The sequence below is a fragment of the Cryptomeria japonica genome, chromosome 7, assembly GCF_030272615.1.
Source record: "Cryptomeria japonica chromosome 7, Sugi_1.0, whole genome shotgun sequence".
Lineage (NCBI taxonomy): Eukaryota > Viridiplantae > Streptophyta > Pinopsida > Cupressales > Cupressaceae > Cryptomeria > Cryptomeria japonica.
In genome coordinates, this window is record NC_081411.1 from 101,252,590 (window position 1) to 101,270,794 (window position 18,205).

At 33.5% G+C, this 18,205-nt stretch overlaps 2 protein-coding genes across 2 annotated transcripts in view; both read left to right on the forward strand.

The window, feature by feature from the left end:
- The window catches only part of LOC131073468 (putative anthocyanidin reductase), a 51,913-nt gene extending 44,600 nt beyond the window's left edge, over positions 1–7,313 (forward strand). Inside the window, exon 4 of the mRNA XM_058009904.2 lies at positions 7,014–7,313. Within this exon, the coding sequence (XP_057865887.2) occupies positions 7,014–7,099 (86 nt within the window). The 3' untranslated portion in view covers positions 7,100–7,313. The remainder of the gene's footprint in view (positions 1–7,013) is intronic.
- Positions 7,249–8,811, forward strand: LOC131856479 (protein VARIATION IN COMPOUND TRIGGERED ROOT growth response-like). The gene is made up of 3 exons (XM_059208267.1): positions 7,249–7,332; positions 7,504–7,815; positions 7,900–8,811. Exons 1-3 carry the CDS (start codon positions 7,249–7,251, stop codon positions 8,809–8,811), a joined length of 1,308 nt encoding a protein of 435 aa, XP_059064250.1.
- The last annotated feature ends 9,394 nt before the right edge of the window (positions 8,812–18,205 follow it).

Below are 18,205 nucleotides of genomic sequence, written 5' to 3' on the forward strand. Positions count from 1 at the left end.
AGCGGCTCTTCTAGCAGTTGAGTTAGCTTCCAACCTAAAGGTGTTGAATTTACATTTAGAGGGTGATTCCCAAATTGTTGTCCAGACGCTAGTTAAAGGACAAACTCCATGCTAGAAATTAAATAAATATGTCAATATAATAAGTGAAAAATTGAAAAGGTTCAATAATTATTGCATCTCACACGTGAAAAGAGAAGAAAACATTCTTGCACATGAGTTGTCAAACGAAGCATGCAGACTTGAGCCAGGGGAGGTGAGGTTGCGAAATGTCAGAAATGAAATTGTTAAATGGAGTTAAGGCACAAGGCCAAGTTGGTATGACATTAAATTCAAATCTCTTATCAAAAGCTGGCTTTTTTCCCTATGCATGTGTGAGTTAATGAGCAACTATGGCAACATGATCTGAAATAGCAGTGATGGTGGAGAGACAAGCATTAAATGTCAATTTTGTAATGCTCACACTACTAATGAATAGAACAGGTGAGTTGGTGAAACCAGTGTCATCTCTGATTTTATCAGAAATCTCCACAATTTTCTGGAAGTTCAAAAATGGAAGCTAAATTCACTATGAAATCCTCCAAACTGATGCCGACATTTCGTGGTCTAGTACTGCCAAAGAAACTTGAAAAAATGTTCCTCATCAAGGACCCGATGCTTCTTAAAATAATTCAACTAGTTTTAGGAGACTATGTGGTTGTCATTGAACACCCATACAGATGCAGAGCAGATGTATACTCATTGATTATGGCTTGGGGTCTAGAGCTGGGACACATAGTAGAAGAGGTGCGGAAATTTATGCAGAGATTAATTCCAGGAGACTATCTGCTCAATTTGGAATCTCTGCTGGAATGGGCAGTGTCGGGATGGGGATTTACCCTTGTAGAAGGTATACCAGAGGAAAATAAAGAGATGAGGGTGCAACATTCATGTATTTAGTTTCTTTGACACCGTGAGGAAGTCAAAATGAGATTCAAAGATGATGCGAAGAGAGTTTGGGAAGGACTTTCAATCTTCGTTCAGATTATGGATATAGAAGATGTGACCAAATAGGAGAGCGGTGAGAGAGCGATGGAAATTGTAGGTCCTGAGAGGTAGATCACAAGGAGATTATCTGCAGAACTAGCTAAACAGGTGGGAGAGAGTAGAAGATGGACTGGATGGGGGGTGTTTTCGTCGAGCCGACGAGGTGCAGAGAGAAAGGAGGCAGGAGGTAGAAGGGGCCGACAACATGCTAGAAGAGGAGACACTCATCGTAATTGGGTGATTGGAGAATCGAGTGCCTCGGCTCAATGAGACATGAAGGAGGAACCATGAATAGGTCACACCAAACTCGGTACCCATAGGTGCCTTTATTTGTTTCTTTCTTTTCAGTTAAATTATAGTTGAACTTTCAGAAAACTTTAAGTTGAAATGCCTAAATTTTTAACAGGCAAGATGTAATTTTTGTAAGTTTATGTTGGGGGTAGATGTTTGGATGTTGGTAACTGGTCTGACATATAGTATTTTGGGAAGGTAGTGATGGTTGTGGCATAGATGTTTGATTGGGGTTTTGTTTGATAGTTTAAGTTATCTCCGAAGTTATAATGCATACTTTCCAATTAAATAAAAAATATACACTTTACTGATCAAAAAAAAAAATTATCTAAAAGTTGAAACTTATTATAAATAATAAATGAATTTTTAATTTAAATAATTATAAGATCACTCAATATATAATTAAAAAATTTAAATTCAGTTACACTAGGGATTTATCAAATATTTAATAATATCTTTAATAGAAATTATTAAATATTAATTTTCAATGAAAAATATATATTAATAAAATATTTAATACTATCTTTTGATTAATTAATATATCGATGTTCTACAATCAGAGGTATGCACCTCAGTCATTCAGTCTCCATAAAACATATCCATGAATCTCGTTACAATCTATACATCCAGACCATTAAAAATATAAAATGTTAAAATTATTAAAAAAAATAGCTGCCGCTATCAAATCCGTAAATTGTGTGGAAATATTTTAACCCACTGGGAAAATTATTAAATGACAATGTTACTTTAAAAAGAATATAAAAACCTGCCATTGTGTAAATTGCTAAATCATTAAATGGCAATGTTAATTTTTATTTAAAAAGCAAATGGGGTTAGCATTATTCCGGTGAATATTGTCTTGCAATCTGAGTCCATTTTTCATATTCTTTGACTTCGCTATGACATTCGAATTATATAATGTAAATTTACTTTTAAATGATATATTTGTTTTATATTACAAAGTAGTAAATATAAGTATATTAGTTTAAATCATTATATGATATAATAGTAATATTATTATATTATTTTAATATCATGTTATAGAATTAATTCAAATTAATTTAAATTTTTATTTATATGGAAAAAAAAATTGTATCAAAAATTTAATAAAGATAAAATGTTATTAAGAAAATATAATAAAAAGAAAATAAAAAAATGTTTTAAAGATAATTATGGATGTTCTTTATATAAATTTTTAAAGATATATATGCTAGTTACTAAAATGTCTTCCAAAGATCAAAAGTTTGGATGAAGTGGACCAATTGGAAACACTAGATCTCCAATGTGATATCATATCAGCTCAGAAGCCTTGCATTCAATCTATCAAGGTAAATAGATAATAACTTCCAAGTTTTCCGTATTTATGTAAATTTTAACAAAACAATTTGTAGGTATGTCCATTGGAAATGAGGATACAAGGTAGCACGAGCCATGTGGTGGAGCCAGTTGTCAACTCTTTGGAGTTTCCTAATCTTATGGTCAACAAGGTGGAGGATATGTCCTTTGCAAGCAAGATTGTATGTTCGTCGATTGGGTTGATAATTTGTGTTATGTAGAGGAAAAGGAGAAGAGAAAAATGAGGAGAGGAAAGTGGCACGAATATGTGTGTGCCTCCACAATTTTCATGATATAACAAAACGCTTCCTTTTCTTTGCAGGAAATGTTGAAGTAGAGATAAAAAAAAAAAAGTAGTGGTAGTGATGGGAAGAAGTGAAAGAGTGGTGGAGGCATTTAAGCAATTGTTACAAAAAAAAAATTACTTTTATCAATTAAATGCTCAATCCTCATCTTGATCTTAGTTTGCAAGAACACCAACACTCTATCATATTTTCTAATTATTAACTCTCAACTTATGCACTCATCGATCTTTGTAAGAATATTTCTATATTATTCTATGTAATAACTATATATTTTTTCTATTCTTTTCATTGAGATTTTAATATAAACTTGAAACTAGTATTTTTGAGTCTTATTCCTTATATATTTCTAAGTTTCAAAATGAGTATTGACTAAATCAAAGGCATAAGATAGTGAACACATGGGAATTAGAGTAATATAATAGGCAATTAAAAACAATATTTAACTTATGAATTCAAACTTGTACAAACATGAAAAACAATGATGTTGATCGGGAATAGAAACAATGAGGGATGTAGGGTTTCCCATAGAGAGAGAAATGTAGGGGGTGCTAAAGAAGATGATGAAGATGGTGAATGGAATGTTTCTCGAGGCCACTCTGCTCATAGTGGTGCTTGGGTTTTGGCCGTTTGGCAACTTTGACCTCTGTGTTGCTTCTTTGGCCCTTTTAAGGGCTCTTGTGAAGGTGCTCTACATCCTGTTTGTGGTTCAAGTCATGGTGGATCCTCTTTGCCCCTTTGTGGTTGGTGTCCATTCCTCTATGGGTGTTTGGTTTGGGATTGATTGGGTTTGGCATTGTCTAGGATCAATGTTCGAGCTTGTTGGCTATTGTGTAGGCAACTTTTGGATGTGTGGTTGAAAATCGAGTGTTGTGGTTCCAATTCTTGGTCTCTCTCTTCTGGTCATTTTGAATCTTTCCTTGTCCATGGGTGCTTGTTGGTTTCCACCTCTGTTCCCAGCATGGCGGTTGTGCTCTTGGTTGCTGATTGGCCTTGTGGTTGGTGTTGGTACTCCATGGTGTGTGGAGGCTTGTGGTCTATGATGCAAGAGATTGGGTGTGATATCACTTCTTGTTTTGGTGCTAACCCTAACCTTGGTGATGGATGGTGGTAGTGGCTTTCTGCTTGAGGTTTTCAGATGCCTTCCCTTGTTTCTTGTGGGGTTTTCCCTTTTGGGTCTTCACTCGATGGAAGGCTTCTCTTGTCTTTTTTCTATCTAGTTATGGTGGTTTTGGTGTGGAAGGTGGATGTCCTCTTTTCTCCCTTATGTTTGGGAAAATGCCAGCTTCATGGACTACTATTTGGCAGACTACCTTTCTTTTGGGGTGTAGATGGGATGCCTCCTTGCCCTTGTGGGCTTTGGTTCTCTTTTTCTTTTCTTGGTTTGATAAGGTTGTTATAGGCCATTTCTTTTTTGACTTTGGATGGAGCTTGGTGGGTTCCAGAATGTCTGGTTCCCCTTGCCTTCTTGTTTTTTGGTATGTTGTTATTAGGGTCTATCTTGTTGGTCAGAACATGACAGTGCTTTTTAGAGGGTTTCTTTTGGACCTAATCAACAATGCTTTTGCTTTTAAGGGAATAATGACTCTCTTGGTTGCTATTGGGGTGGTACATGGAGTTCCTCTTTTTTTGCTCCATTGATGCTGAGGTTTATGTTGTTCCCTAGTTTTTTGTTGTGGTGTACAAAGTTGGCTGTTTGTTTGACTCTGTTCTTTTGATTACCTAGAAGGATGCTAGCATTTTTAAAGGGCCTTTCCTAGCGATGAATTGTTTTTGGTTAGATATTAATGTTCTGGGGGTTCAACTAGTTTTGGCTCCTGCTCTTGGATGGGTTTCTTCCTGCATAATTTCTATGTAGGTGAAGTCAGCCCCTATTGAGGTGGGGTTTTTGATGGCGCCATGGTGGTAGGAATGGTGTATTTTTATTTTGTTTCTCTCTTTCCTTACCCTTATTGAGGTGGGGGCTTCTCCAATTGAGGTGGGGATCTTCTTGGGGAGGGACAATGGAGATCATTCTATGTGGTTTTCACTCAATGACTACTCTTGATTGTAGGGATGAGGCCTGGTTAGTTCACCCTTTGATCTTTAATCTTCTCTTTTACCTCTTTTATTTCCTGTTCCTCTCCTACGGAGGTGGAGAGAATCTTGGTAGATGAGCAATTGTTTGGTTGCTAGGGTTTTCAGATTAGTTACATCTAGAAGGTTCAAAGTGCCATCTCAAAACCCTTTTTTAAGGTTTGGAGATACCTTTGGAAAATCCCTCCCTTTCTCCACTTGGCTTGGGGGGTTTTGTAATGGATGGTTAGGTGGCCATCCTTATTCTGTCCTTCTAGATAGTTAGTTTTTGGGAGTAATGGTTTTGGGTTCCTTTTGAAAACCCATGATGGTTTTGGGTCCTTGTTTTGACCTATCTTGTTCAGTCTACTGCTCTTTTGTTATATCCTAATTTGTAAAGGGTTCAGGGCCCTTCAAACCTTTCTAATCTAATAAAAAACTTATACAAACATCAATTTGAGCATCAAATGGATGTTCTCTCAAGGTTTCATTGAAATGTTGGTGCTCTCATTTTTCTAGCATAATAATAGTGCTCTTCAGAATATGAAATTAACATCACAAGTTTGTATTCAAAATTAATGATTGAAAATATCAAATAAAGGTTCTAATTTATATAAATTAAAAGATAGGATAGATAGTTTACATTTAATCTTGAAATGTAATAGATAGTTCACATGTATGGTAATACTATTAAGAAGTTAGATAACTTGCTCATAATGATACTATTTCTATAACATGTGATATTCACCTTTTCATTTTTAGATTCTCGTATGCATAATTGGATAACTTTTTTGTTCTATTATGTTGTTCCTCTCTATGTGACATTAGTAGCTTACCTTTTGGGGGCTCATTGTTATTCATAATGCTATGATTTCATGTGCAATCATACTTGGGTATCAACAAAATAGTGTAATTACTCTTGTACACGTACACTAGGGGAAATAGTAGTTTAGAAAAACTTATATTTCATAAGGTTGAACTTTTGCCTGTTTGGAGATGGATCTTTTTAAAAATATCTTCCTTGCATAGAAATGTATATCCTTTATGAGGATTGTTTCCTTGTCTTGAGACGCGTATCCTTGATTAGGACCTATTGCTTGGAATGGTTTATATTTTATGATGATATCTCCTTTGGGTTGAAAGTGTGCATCCTTCATAAATAATCCCTCCTCCTAGATCTCTTGATCTCCTTCTCCTCTTAGTATTCAAGATGTCATCTTTGTTTAAAGATATTCTTTCTTTATCTTTAAAAAAATATCTCTACCTCCCTCTTGATAGTTATCTATCCTTGGTAAGGATCAATTTACCCCTGTTGCAAGATGTTTTCTTTACTTTCTAAGAATATATGGTTTTTTTGGGGACCCCTAACATAACAGAACTTGCTAGTTGTTGGACCATAGACCATAACAATTTAATTAGAACAAGCACTAATAAATCTAGTAAAATTATTTTCAACTCATAATTTAAAATGTAAAATAAAATGTCAAACTTAAATAAATTAAAAACAATACCTAGCTCAAAATTGTATAAGAGAACTATACTAAGAAATTTTAGGTATTGATTTAGCACAACATTAAAATTTTATGGCTTGCAGAGATGCAGATAGAAGATTATGCAAATTAAATAACTTCCACTTAGGTTCACCTACATGTAGATTTGATATCTATGAGTTTGGATTTGAGATAATGCATGGACAAATACTATAACTTGTTAATACCAAATGACATTATTTGGACTATTAGATTTCATTTGTCTCAATTTGTGATATTTGAATTAACATGAACATTATTAATCTTTATGAACATATTTGAAGAATGTTTTGAAATTTGGAGATCAATTTTTGCTTAACTACAAACCTAGTTTGACCTATCTAAAGGTGTTGAACAAAGATTTAGCATAATAAGAAAATATATAATAGATGTCAAATGATGAGCACTAAGGTAATGCTTTATAATGCTTTATAATGTTACTAATATTTATAAATACTCTCCAATCATAAATACTTAGCTACGGTGGTCTGGATGAAGAAGAAAAAGAGATGTTCTTGGATGGGGCTTGTTTTCTCATTGGAGAAAGTAATAACACAGCTATAGCATTGTGGGATGGATCGGGTTGGAATGGTCTGCACGCTTTACAAACACTTGTGAATAAGTGTCTGTGGAGCTGGTTTATGAGGAACATTATCCAGGAGAAAACAATCCTCTACGGGGAGGAGATAAGAATGCATGATCATCTTAGAGAAATGGGACGAGAGATTGCAAGTAAACAGTCACCATATCGTCTTTCGTGGCCACAGAAGATCGATAACATAAAGGAGCATTTCAAGGTGAGGTTAATATTGGCAATCCCATCGCATAATGCAAAGGTGCAAATAATTAGCTGAATAGAAGGCGACTTTTTATTTTGCCTGTTTTCGTTAGTCATTGATAAGTGAAAATCGCTAAAACAATAGTTGATTGAAAAAGGTTTGTATTTCTGTTTTTTTTTGTTCATTCAGAAAGGTTTGCCACTTCGAGGGATACAGTATGCCGATGCACTTGTGGCATTCAAAGAGTGCACGCATCAGTTTATGGGAATCTCAAGTAGACGATCTAAACGCCTTAGAAGATCAACTGGATTACAAATTCTTTATGTGGAGGGAAATGAATTCAGGGAAGAATTTTCATCATTGTCAGAAGATCTTGTGTGGCTTCGCTGGGATAATTTTCCTCTAAGAAATCTTCCATCTTGGCTTACATTAAGACATTTAAGTGTTTTAGAGCTTTATGGTGCTGATATGTTGGAAGACTTGTGGGACGACAATGCGGAGGTAAGAATTTTATTTGTTTCGTGTTTCAACAATATTACTTCAAAATTTATTAGTCATTCACGATATTCTAACTGAACTAACTAGTATAATGTTTACAATCAATCTCCTTTGCAATTAAGAGAACTTATCATAAAGGGTGACAGAAAATTGGAATGGCTTCCAAGCTCAATAGGACGTCTTCAATGTCTGAAAAAGCTTGACTTCAAATATTGTGGTAGCAGTTTGCCAAATGAGTTCTGTGACCTCCATTCGATGGAGTATTTGAAATTATACTCTGAAGAGCTATCTTCACTACCTGCTGATTTCGGCAATTTAATAAGCTTAAAGCACATAAGTCTGAAGTGGTTCAGGCATTTGATCTGGTTGCCAGACTCTTTCCAGCAGCTTAGACACCTGGAAGATCTGGATTTATCATTCTGTAAAATGCTATCGTCACTTCCTGAAGGTATTGGCAATTTCGTCTGCTTGAAGTATATAAATCTGAAGTATTGCACGCAGTTGAGGACATTGCCAGAGTCCTTCAAGAAGCTAATTCGCCTTGAACATCTATATTTATCCGGTTGTGCCAAGCGTAAATTAAAATTAGATATTCTTGAAAACATCAGAAAGCTCAAATTCCTGGGACTTAGCGGTTGCGAGGAATTAGAAGATTTGCCTAATCAAATAGTGAATCAGACATCTTTGAGAGACTTAGATCTGACAGGTTGTATCAAGTTGAGAGGTTCGCCAGCCAACATTGGTGAACTGGTCAACTTGCAGTCGCTCACAATTGAGAGTCTGATGTTTGAATGCTTGCAACTTTTTCTTGTAAACTTACCCTCTTTGAATAGTTTCAAAGTTGAAGGTTCTGCCAGTGTCAGGACTGAAGACCCCGAACAAGTCTACAGGATATCAATTTGCAGTGGTTGTTGTCCCAACCTTGAAACTTTCAGTATTTGGAAAAGTAACCATTTAATAGGTATAGAGACGGTGCCAGTGTCTCTGAAAATGCTATGAATAAGGAATTCCGATTTGCTGAAGGATATCAGATGTATAAGTAGTCTCGTGAACCTTGAGAGTCTGATACTACGTGATTGCCCGCAGATAGAAGAACTGCCAAGCTTTGCTGATTTGGCTTTGCTGAAAGAATTTAAAATGACAAATTGCCCTAAAGTTGAGAACGTAGAAGTTTTGCAATAGTCCAGGTCATTGAGAAAACTGTAGCTTCAAAATACCTGCTGGAAAGTGTCCGATATACAGAGTTCGGAGAAAGTGGAACAAGTGGAAAAACTAGTGCTCGGATGTGACACCATATCAGCACTGAAATCTTTGGAAATTTTATTTTGTGTAAATTTTTATGGTACATGTTTTATTTTTTGATCTTGCAACTGATAAAATTTATTGTTGATTAAAGTCAGATCTTCAAATTTTCTCTTGAGTTCGCATCTTTTTTCTGAAATATTTATTTTATGTGATTCCTGCATTGTTGGAAAAGTATTAATGAGATCTATCACGTAATATGTGTTTTTTTCTAGATTCAACCTTATGTACATTTTATGATTAGAATTTGTTTAAAAAAATTAGGAATTGATTTACCATGGTACTAGATATCTATGGATAGAAAAGATAAATATATACGATTATGCAAACTAAATATCTTCTACTTTGGTTAACCTACACAAATTTAGATTTAATATCTATGACTATGGTACTATAACTTGTCCATGTCAAGTGATATGATTTGTACTATCAGAGAACATATGTCTCAATTTGTGATCCTTTAATTATTGTGAAGATTATTAATCTTTAGGCATACTTTTAAAGAGTTTATTGAATTTCAACTATCAAGTTTCCTTTATTATATAAAGATTAGGATAATGAAACAACATGTAATGGATTTCTAATAATGCATATGCTAATTTAATGCTTTGATAATGCTACTAGAAATCTCTCACAAGTGTTGTAGAACATATGTAATTATTCTCCAAATATAATACTTTATATTTTTTTTTTGAATGAGTGAATGTCTTTAAATAAGATATAACACCTAGATAACACAAATACACACCAGGTAGGCTTATAATCCCTATTAAAATGACTATCATAACATAATTTAAATTTTAAATGTTCAAAGTTATGTTTTAATTATATGAGGTGCACAAATGACAAGGGTAGAGTATGCCCCTATTATTGTTGTTGTGATTTTGAGACCAAAAAAAATAGATGTTAAAACTATTGTGTTAAAAGAGAAAAAAAAATGGATTTTACGTTAAAATAATCATTGCATGGTTCAAAAACATCATCTCATATGCGATATCACAAACACAAATTTGATACTTTAATATTGATGTTAGATTTTGTAAGAAGTTTAGAAGATTATCTTGTTAATATTAAATACATTGATTAACAATAATTGAATTTGAATTTCAAATTTTTAAAATTAGAATTTAAATTCATAAATATAGAAATGAAAGATCAAATTCACACTTCAAATCTAATCTTATATAATAAAATGACAAATTTAAAAATTAATAATAAAATTAAGAAAAACACTAATAACAAGATTAAAACTAATAATTCTATATCTGATTTTTATAAAAATATACTGATAAATATTAGAATTAAAACACTCCCACAACAGAAGTGACAATGACGTGGATATCTCCACAATTAGATATCGAGTTAATTATTTTATTGGAGATAGAAAACGTATCATAGTTTTAGGAAGTGTGAAACGATGGTACGAGGATATTTTCACAGCATGATTTGACGCTGCCCAAAACATATTAACAAATTTGCTTTCTCAAAAGCAAAACGATTCCATTGTTTATGATTGTGGTTGTCAAGTCCTCCAGTAAGACGATTTTGAATTGAAGACTGTCCTCCAATCTTCCTCGTATGCATCGTAAAAGCTCTATCATATGTCGGAAATTGAAGAAAGGAAAAAGAAAAGCTGAGAAACAGAACGTGGGGATGGCCCATTTAAAGGATTAAAGCTAAGCAGAAATACTGTTGACAACACTTCCTTTCTGTCAATATCTCTATCCTGTAAAATGCTATCAATCAATTCCCTCTTTCGTTTTGCTCCACTACCGAGAAGGAATCTCCATAAACCATTTCAGACACCTAAGAGTAATTATGACAAGTAGAATAAAAAATAGGGTGATTATATGTTTTTATAAAAAGACATTGTTCACATAAAGCAAATTTAAGAATACAGTCATTAATATCCTCAATAAAATTTGAATTTGTAGCTTCTTGGACTCCCCTCACCTATATTATAATCAATTATCAAGTGGCATAGAATTATCTTTACTTCAGGTAGTTGTTATCTTGTTTGTAAGTAGATTGGTTTCTAATTCAAGAGCTCACTTAATTTCCTCGAAATCATGGTCATAAAAAATATAATATTTCTCTTCGTCATTGATTTTAACATTGAAGGTGTATATTCTATAATGCCCTTCATCATAGGGAAAGAATAACTATTACATTGAATTGTTCTTACATCTAGTTAGAACAAGGTGCTCATACCCAAACCCTTGATAATAATTATGACTCCTAACACCATCTTACAACTTACAATAGAAAAATAATCTAAACACATACATAATTTAAGTTTTATAATTAATAACAAGTCTATGTTAAACTACAAATGTGCAACACACCATTGATCCCCCTTACTCATCCATTTGGTAATAGCCTTTACCATGACAAACTATTCTCAAGCGAGAATCATCAATGATGTATGCCTCTTAATCATCATACTCTTCATACTTAATTTTTTTTTCCAATGGGAGGTCATGAGGAAAGAATCTCTAAAGTCTCTCAACTATGAATCTTCTAATCCATAAGTTTTTAGGATTACAATGAAGGCATCTACATCATATTAAGAATATCTTTTGTATTCATCATCTAATTTTTTTTTTCTTCTTCTCATCTTTGCAATCTCTATAGTTATGTTGGAATAACTTTATCAACCTCACAATCCCACAAATCACTTGCAAGAAAAACACGGAACACATCTAAAGAGAAAAACCCGTAATTGATGCTATTCAACATTGAGAGTGATTGATCTAAAGAGGAATCTAATATATAGATTAACCTCTAAATAAATTAGAGATTACAATGAATGAATGACTTGATTTATAGAAAGAAAAAGAAATATAATCTAAAATTAGGAAACTTAAATTATTTTAAATAACTAAAAATCAAAGTGCCCATTTCATACCAATACATACTACATTAAAAATATAGGGTTTGCAAGAAAAAGTTCAAACGCATTGATCTTACAAGAAAACTCGTTTGCATGCAATATCTCTCAAAATAGAAATATCTTCTTTATCGAAGCAATCTTCTGATTTCTTCCTCTACATATCATGACAACATGTCCTAATTTATTGCAATTATAACATGTAAAAGATTATCGTAAACCATTTCTATTCCTTTTGAAATTTCTATTTCCTCTGATACTTTCATTCCTTCTAATATTAGACCTAAATTCAACAACCTTGTACCCAAACTTGTTACAAGAAGAACAATATCCATTGAATGACTCAACATTTCTACCATAGTTTAAATTCACATATCCAATCTGAACCATCCTACTTCTTCACTCATTTTCCTTATGAACATACTTATTACAATTGTATGATTAGCCATTAAATGATTGAGATCTAATTATCTTACTTTTACATTCACTACCTCTATGTCCAACCTTATTTCATGAAAAAAAATTGCCTTTGAAAGATGATGAATACTTGGTTTGACTAAGAGGACTCCTTCTAACATTCTTCTTATTTCAAACTAGAATGAATCCTTATTGATAACCATTGGAGCTTTTCAATTAATCCGTAACCTTTTCCTTTCATTTATCCTCTTTGCTAGGAATCTTAGAACTTTCACCTTTCTCAAATTAAAGTCCTCCTTTATCTTTGTTTCATTTTTTAGCACTTAGAATTAAATCAAGTATTTTACTATCACCTTTAAGCTTCAAGCCCTTTTCAATTTGTTGTTTTGCATCTTTCAGTTATGTCTTCAGCATAATAACTTCCTCTGGAAGTTTGGTACATTCCTTAGTTTCTTTATATAGCTTTGTTTTAAAATAATTAGTGGCCTCCTTTCCTTCATTAAATAGCTTTCATAGATAGGCAATCTTTTCTTATTCTTTCTTACACTTTTCTCTGCTTTAGTCCTGATCCATCCGAGAATATTTAAATTCTCCTTATATATCCACAACATCCTACTCATTTTGTTCCATAGCATCAAAAATCCTTTTCTCCAAACATAGTGTTCAAATCTTGAATCTAACTCAGTGGTTAAATTGCTTCTTTAGGAATCTTTCTCTAATACCAATTGTTGAACACAACCAGATGCTAAGAGGGGGCTAAATCAACATATACTAAAACATGATCAAATTTAACCTTTTAATTAATATTCATTTCATCTACCATATGAGTGAAAGTAAATAACTAAAACCACAAAAGCAACTACACATAAATACCAAGAAATTTACATGGAATGCCAAAATTGGAAAAAACCATGATGAGAACTATCTCTCAATATTATATAAATGTTACAATGTTTAGGCCAGAGGCCAAGGAGCTCGTTTTCATTGAGATGACTTTCATAGACAAGACACACAACCTTAGGTAAAGATACAATAAGGACTTGCAAACACTAAATATCACTTTTTCAGTGTAAAATATATAAATTTTGCTACATCAACATCAAAAGGGTTGAACTGCAACATCCACTAAAATTTTGATCATAGTTCACTATTTAAAAAATATTAAAAAATAACTTCATTGCAATATTTCCAAACCTTTGCGTAACTTCACATTTACTTCACACTATTCATACAAATCATACACCCATCTACACACTAATTTCATCCTTTAAATATGATTCACAACCTCAATACCATCAATTACGTTGGCTGAAATAGATGTAACATGCACATACAAAAAGGTCAAACCAAAAACACTCTCCTAGACATCATGCTAGAACACCTTCTAGACACTTCCAACTTAGCTCCTATGCAACTATGTGCTACTCCTATTGTCAAAAGGATTTTCACCTGATGCTAAGTATGAAACTTAGACATCTTGTGAAACATTGGAAGATTTTTAGACCTTTGGGTTGCCTATGGTGGAAATCAACCTCCAGAGTGAGCTATTTCTCTTTGGTGAACCTCCTACAAACTTAATTTGATGGGAAAAGGGATAGGAAAAAAGATTTAAAATGAAAACCCATCCTAAGAGGTGATGCACCAAATGTTTTTATTTGAGTCTAGCAACTTTCTTAACTCACAAAACCCTTCAAAAAAATAGAACTAAATTTATCACAACTCAACTAAACAATTGTGATTCATAAAAAAATCTTAAAAAGGGTTTAGCCTAATTCTTGCTTGAAGGAAAACCAATTGGTTTTCATAGCTACAAACATCAAAATCAACTACACAACCTAAGACTTGCATCAACCATGTATCTTCCTACAACAAATTTTGCCTAAATTAGACAAATTAAAGGCACTTTGAATATAACTCACAGTAATTCATTAAATCATTCATCCATAATATGACACAAAAAGTATTGAGAAGGAATAATATTTCTATTTTTATTAAAAAATAAGAGTGGTGCTTTTACAAAAACTCAGAAATGGGTCTCAATGCTTCATGCCCAACTGCAAAGAAAAGGCGGAGAGAAAAGTAACTAGAGAAAATAGTAGAAGAAGAAGAGACTTATAGGAAAAGGAGCCTTGAAATTAATTGAAAGTGGTATAATTGCTGGACTCCACCTCTTCATCTTCAAACTTAGGTTAAATTGAAAGCTTCTACCTTGAAAACTACTCCAAACTAAAAGACAAGGCCTAGGAGTGGAAATTGAGAGAAAATCATGCAACAATGAAGCCAAAACTATGCCTAACTAAATGTTAACTACACGAAGAATGTCCTTAACCTATGTACAACTCACGTGGGCCTTAAACTAAAGTATATGCACTGCAAACATCTTAAAAACTTCATGTTTTCAGGCTCTAAAGGGTAGTATGACTCAAAAGTCCCTTAGACTATTCTTTAAACTAATGTGCATGATTTTAATTTATTGTATAATCTATTCATCTTATTGTTTTGACAGTCCTATCACTGAAGACTCTTTGTTGGTACTATTAGGTATAAATATTTTCAGTATCTTCTAGATTTATATGATTAAAGTTCATTTGGACTATCACAAAAGACTTCCCTTGGCTAATGAAATGATTGTCTCTCTATTGCTTGGTTGCTTTCAACATGCTTTGGGGCTGTATCACTATATTCCCTCATGATAGTGACCATTATTCATAGATTTGAGAGTGCTAGTACTGCCTTCATGACTTATAATTTCCATTACTCAAACATGATGTTCATTGTATTTACTGCTATAATCGTAATCGTGACATGTTTTTCATGTATGGGCTAACTATGCATTTATGTGGTTGTCTAGATAACCCGCAACTATGCAATGAGTGATTATATCCTACTCATGGGTTACCTTTTCATAGTAGTTTTCACCATAGCTCATTGAAACTATTTCTATCATTGATCCCTTGATTACCCCTTAAGGATCTTATTGCTTTTGAATGCTTCTCTCTGTTTTAAGGATTTGATACCTTTGTATTGACTTTTTTAACCCTTTGTTATGATGCCTCTATGCTTTATACATCCATAACCTTTAACATTATTTAGTTATAATTTTGTATTAGACTATGTGAAATATTTAATGACTCATTATCTTTCATACCTTTGATCTAATAAGTCACCAAGATGTAAGGGGAAAAGGGCATAATTAAGGAGATTGTCCTTTATATATTTTTGTAACCCTAAAAGACAATAAACACAAAAGAATTGTGATTATCAGTACTCATTCTTCTTTGATGGACTTCACTAACTGGTGAAGGTCAGAGCCCTCAAAATTTGGCTATTACTACACCTTCATTAATTCACTATGTCTCCATATCTTACTTAGATTTTGCAATTTACTATCCTATATGCTATCATATGACGGTCTATTCTTAATATGAAAATAGGCTACTCCATTCTATCATCATGGTTTTGTGTGATTTGGTCATGCTTGATCTTATTTTGCTGCTCTATAGCTGCTTTTCAGACTTTCTTTCTCACTTCCATACTAAACATAGTTCACTAGTTTTTTGCCTCAGACATGAAGATGGTCTATTTTGTTGCCAATTGAGCATAAAGATGCTGCAAAATAGCTTATGATCGAGCCCTTTGAGGATGGGTTTGTCACAAACAAAATATCCTTGGTTTGGTTCATTGTATCTATGTTTGCAATTGCATTTTGATGACAAAGATAAGTATATTATCTTTATACCTGTGTACTGAATTGTACGCTTCTTAGATAGTGATTTATTGTCACTTCTTATGATTGACTTGTTCTGAGGGTTTGATTTCTATGTTTAGATTAAATAGATTCAAAACTTCCATGAATCTGCTATCTCATGGCCGGAGGACTATGTATTTGTGAAAAAGTTCACTATCTTTTATTGTTCCATTGTCACAGTCATCCTTCACTTGTAGTAGACCTCGTAGTTTATCATAGGGATTGAGGTTTACTCATAGAAAATCCTTAAATGACTGCGATATATCCTTGTACTCTGTGTAACTACCACCTTTGTAATGATCTTTACTGTCTACTATTAATCTTTTGGATTCTTTTCTATCTTGGATTCGTTGTATCTTTCTTGATGAAGAGAAATGACTGGGAATATAAGCAACTACTGTAATACTGCTCCAGAATGAAAATAAAAAGGTTTACCTCTTCATATTTCTCATACACAGTGCTGCCTAAAAGGGCATAGGTCAGTTCAGAATGATGTTCTTCTATGGAAGCTTCATTTTTGGGTGGAAGCTCATTTTGTGTTATCTTCTTGGCCTCTAATTTGGGAAGATACCTTATAGGAAAACCCTTCTTGTGGATGAAATTTGGCATCTCTTTGTTGGTCTAAAGCTTAAGGACTGCTTCTTCAACCTTTCCTTGATACTTGGGATGAATTGGTTCATGTGGTTCAAGAGGAACCATGGTCTCTTGCATATCCTCCTCTTGCTGATCAAGAATTGCCTCTGCATTTTGTGTTGCATTAACATCCAAGTAGAACAAAAACCATCCAAGTCATCCCAAAAGGCATCCTCCTCTAAATCTTCTTCAAATTTCAGCATAATAGTACCAATTTTGATGTTATTGTAGCTCCCCTCCATGTTTCATAAATCTCTCTAAATCACTTGCTCATACTTGGGAGCTTTCTCAATTTGAATAACCACTTGATCTTGGCATCCCAACTGACTTGATGGCGTTTAAATTTGTACAGCCTTCCACTCTTCCAACAAATTAGGAAAAACTTCACATTGATCGCAAATTTGTTGATCTTGAATTTGCTGCTCCAGCGTGTTCTTCTCAGTATGACATACTTCTAGGGATACAATAGGATCTACTAGATCAATTTGTGGAGTTTGATGGGCTATTGGAAGGAAAATAGGTTCTTTAAGAGGCTTCTCTTAAGGTATTGCAAGTTGAACTTTCTCAAGTATAGGCTCATTTTGCAAGAAGCACATAGTGTTGAAAAGAGGGAACTCTTTACCAAAGTATGGATTTAGAAAAGTAATGAGTAGATGGACTTCTTGCTGAAGTACAAGTTCTTTTAATGGAGGAGGAATTATTTGAGCCTCCAACTTGGTAAGCTTCTCCTCATATCTCTTTTCTATGCAATGTAAAAATATTTACAAACTTCCTACATTTTGTCTCCAATTCTTGCTTATGAAGTTGGGCTTGAAGAGGCAACTCTTCTTGTTCATGAAGATATGCTTGATAAGATAACTCAACCTACTGCTCATTAAGATAACCTTGTGAAAATAATTCACTTTGCTCATGTTGGCTCTTGATCTCCTCCATCTTCTATGTGAATCCTTGCAATGTAATTTTAATTTCATTCACTCCAAAATTTTCATCTTGAATCTATTTGGAAGTGTGATCATGTTGATCTAGAAGAAAAAGTTCTTCTTGAGACTGATTATAGCCTTGGTTAGGCTGCCAAGAGGGTTGAGTGGGGATGGGTGGTTGGCCAACATGGCAAACATGCTAGTTATATGTTGTTGTAGGGTTATTTAGATTAAAACAAACACTAGGGCTGGTTGGATATAGTTGGTAAGAGGTCATAGGAGTTGGATCTTCATGATATGGAGGGTAATGATGTTGATTTGCATGAAAACTTGTCATCTTTATGCATTTAAAGAGCTAGAAATTGGAATATAAAAATGTTTTGAAACATACTAGCACTAAATTTGCTTGAAAGCAGTGGTATTGATCTCAGAGTCACTAGGTGTGTGTAGATATTACCTCCAAAGGCTATAAACATTATTGCT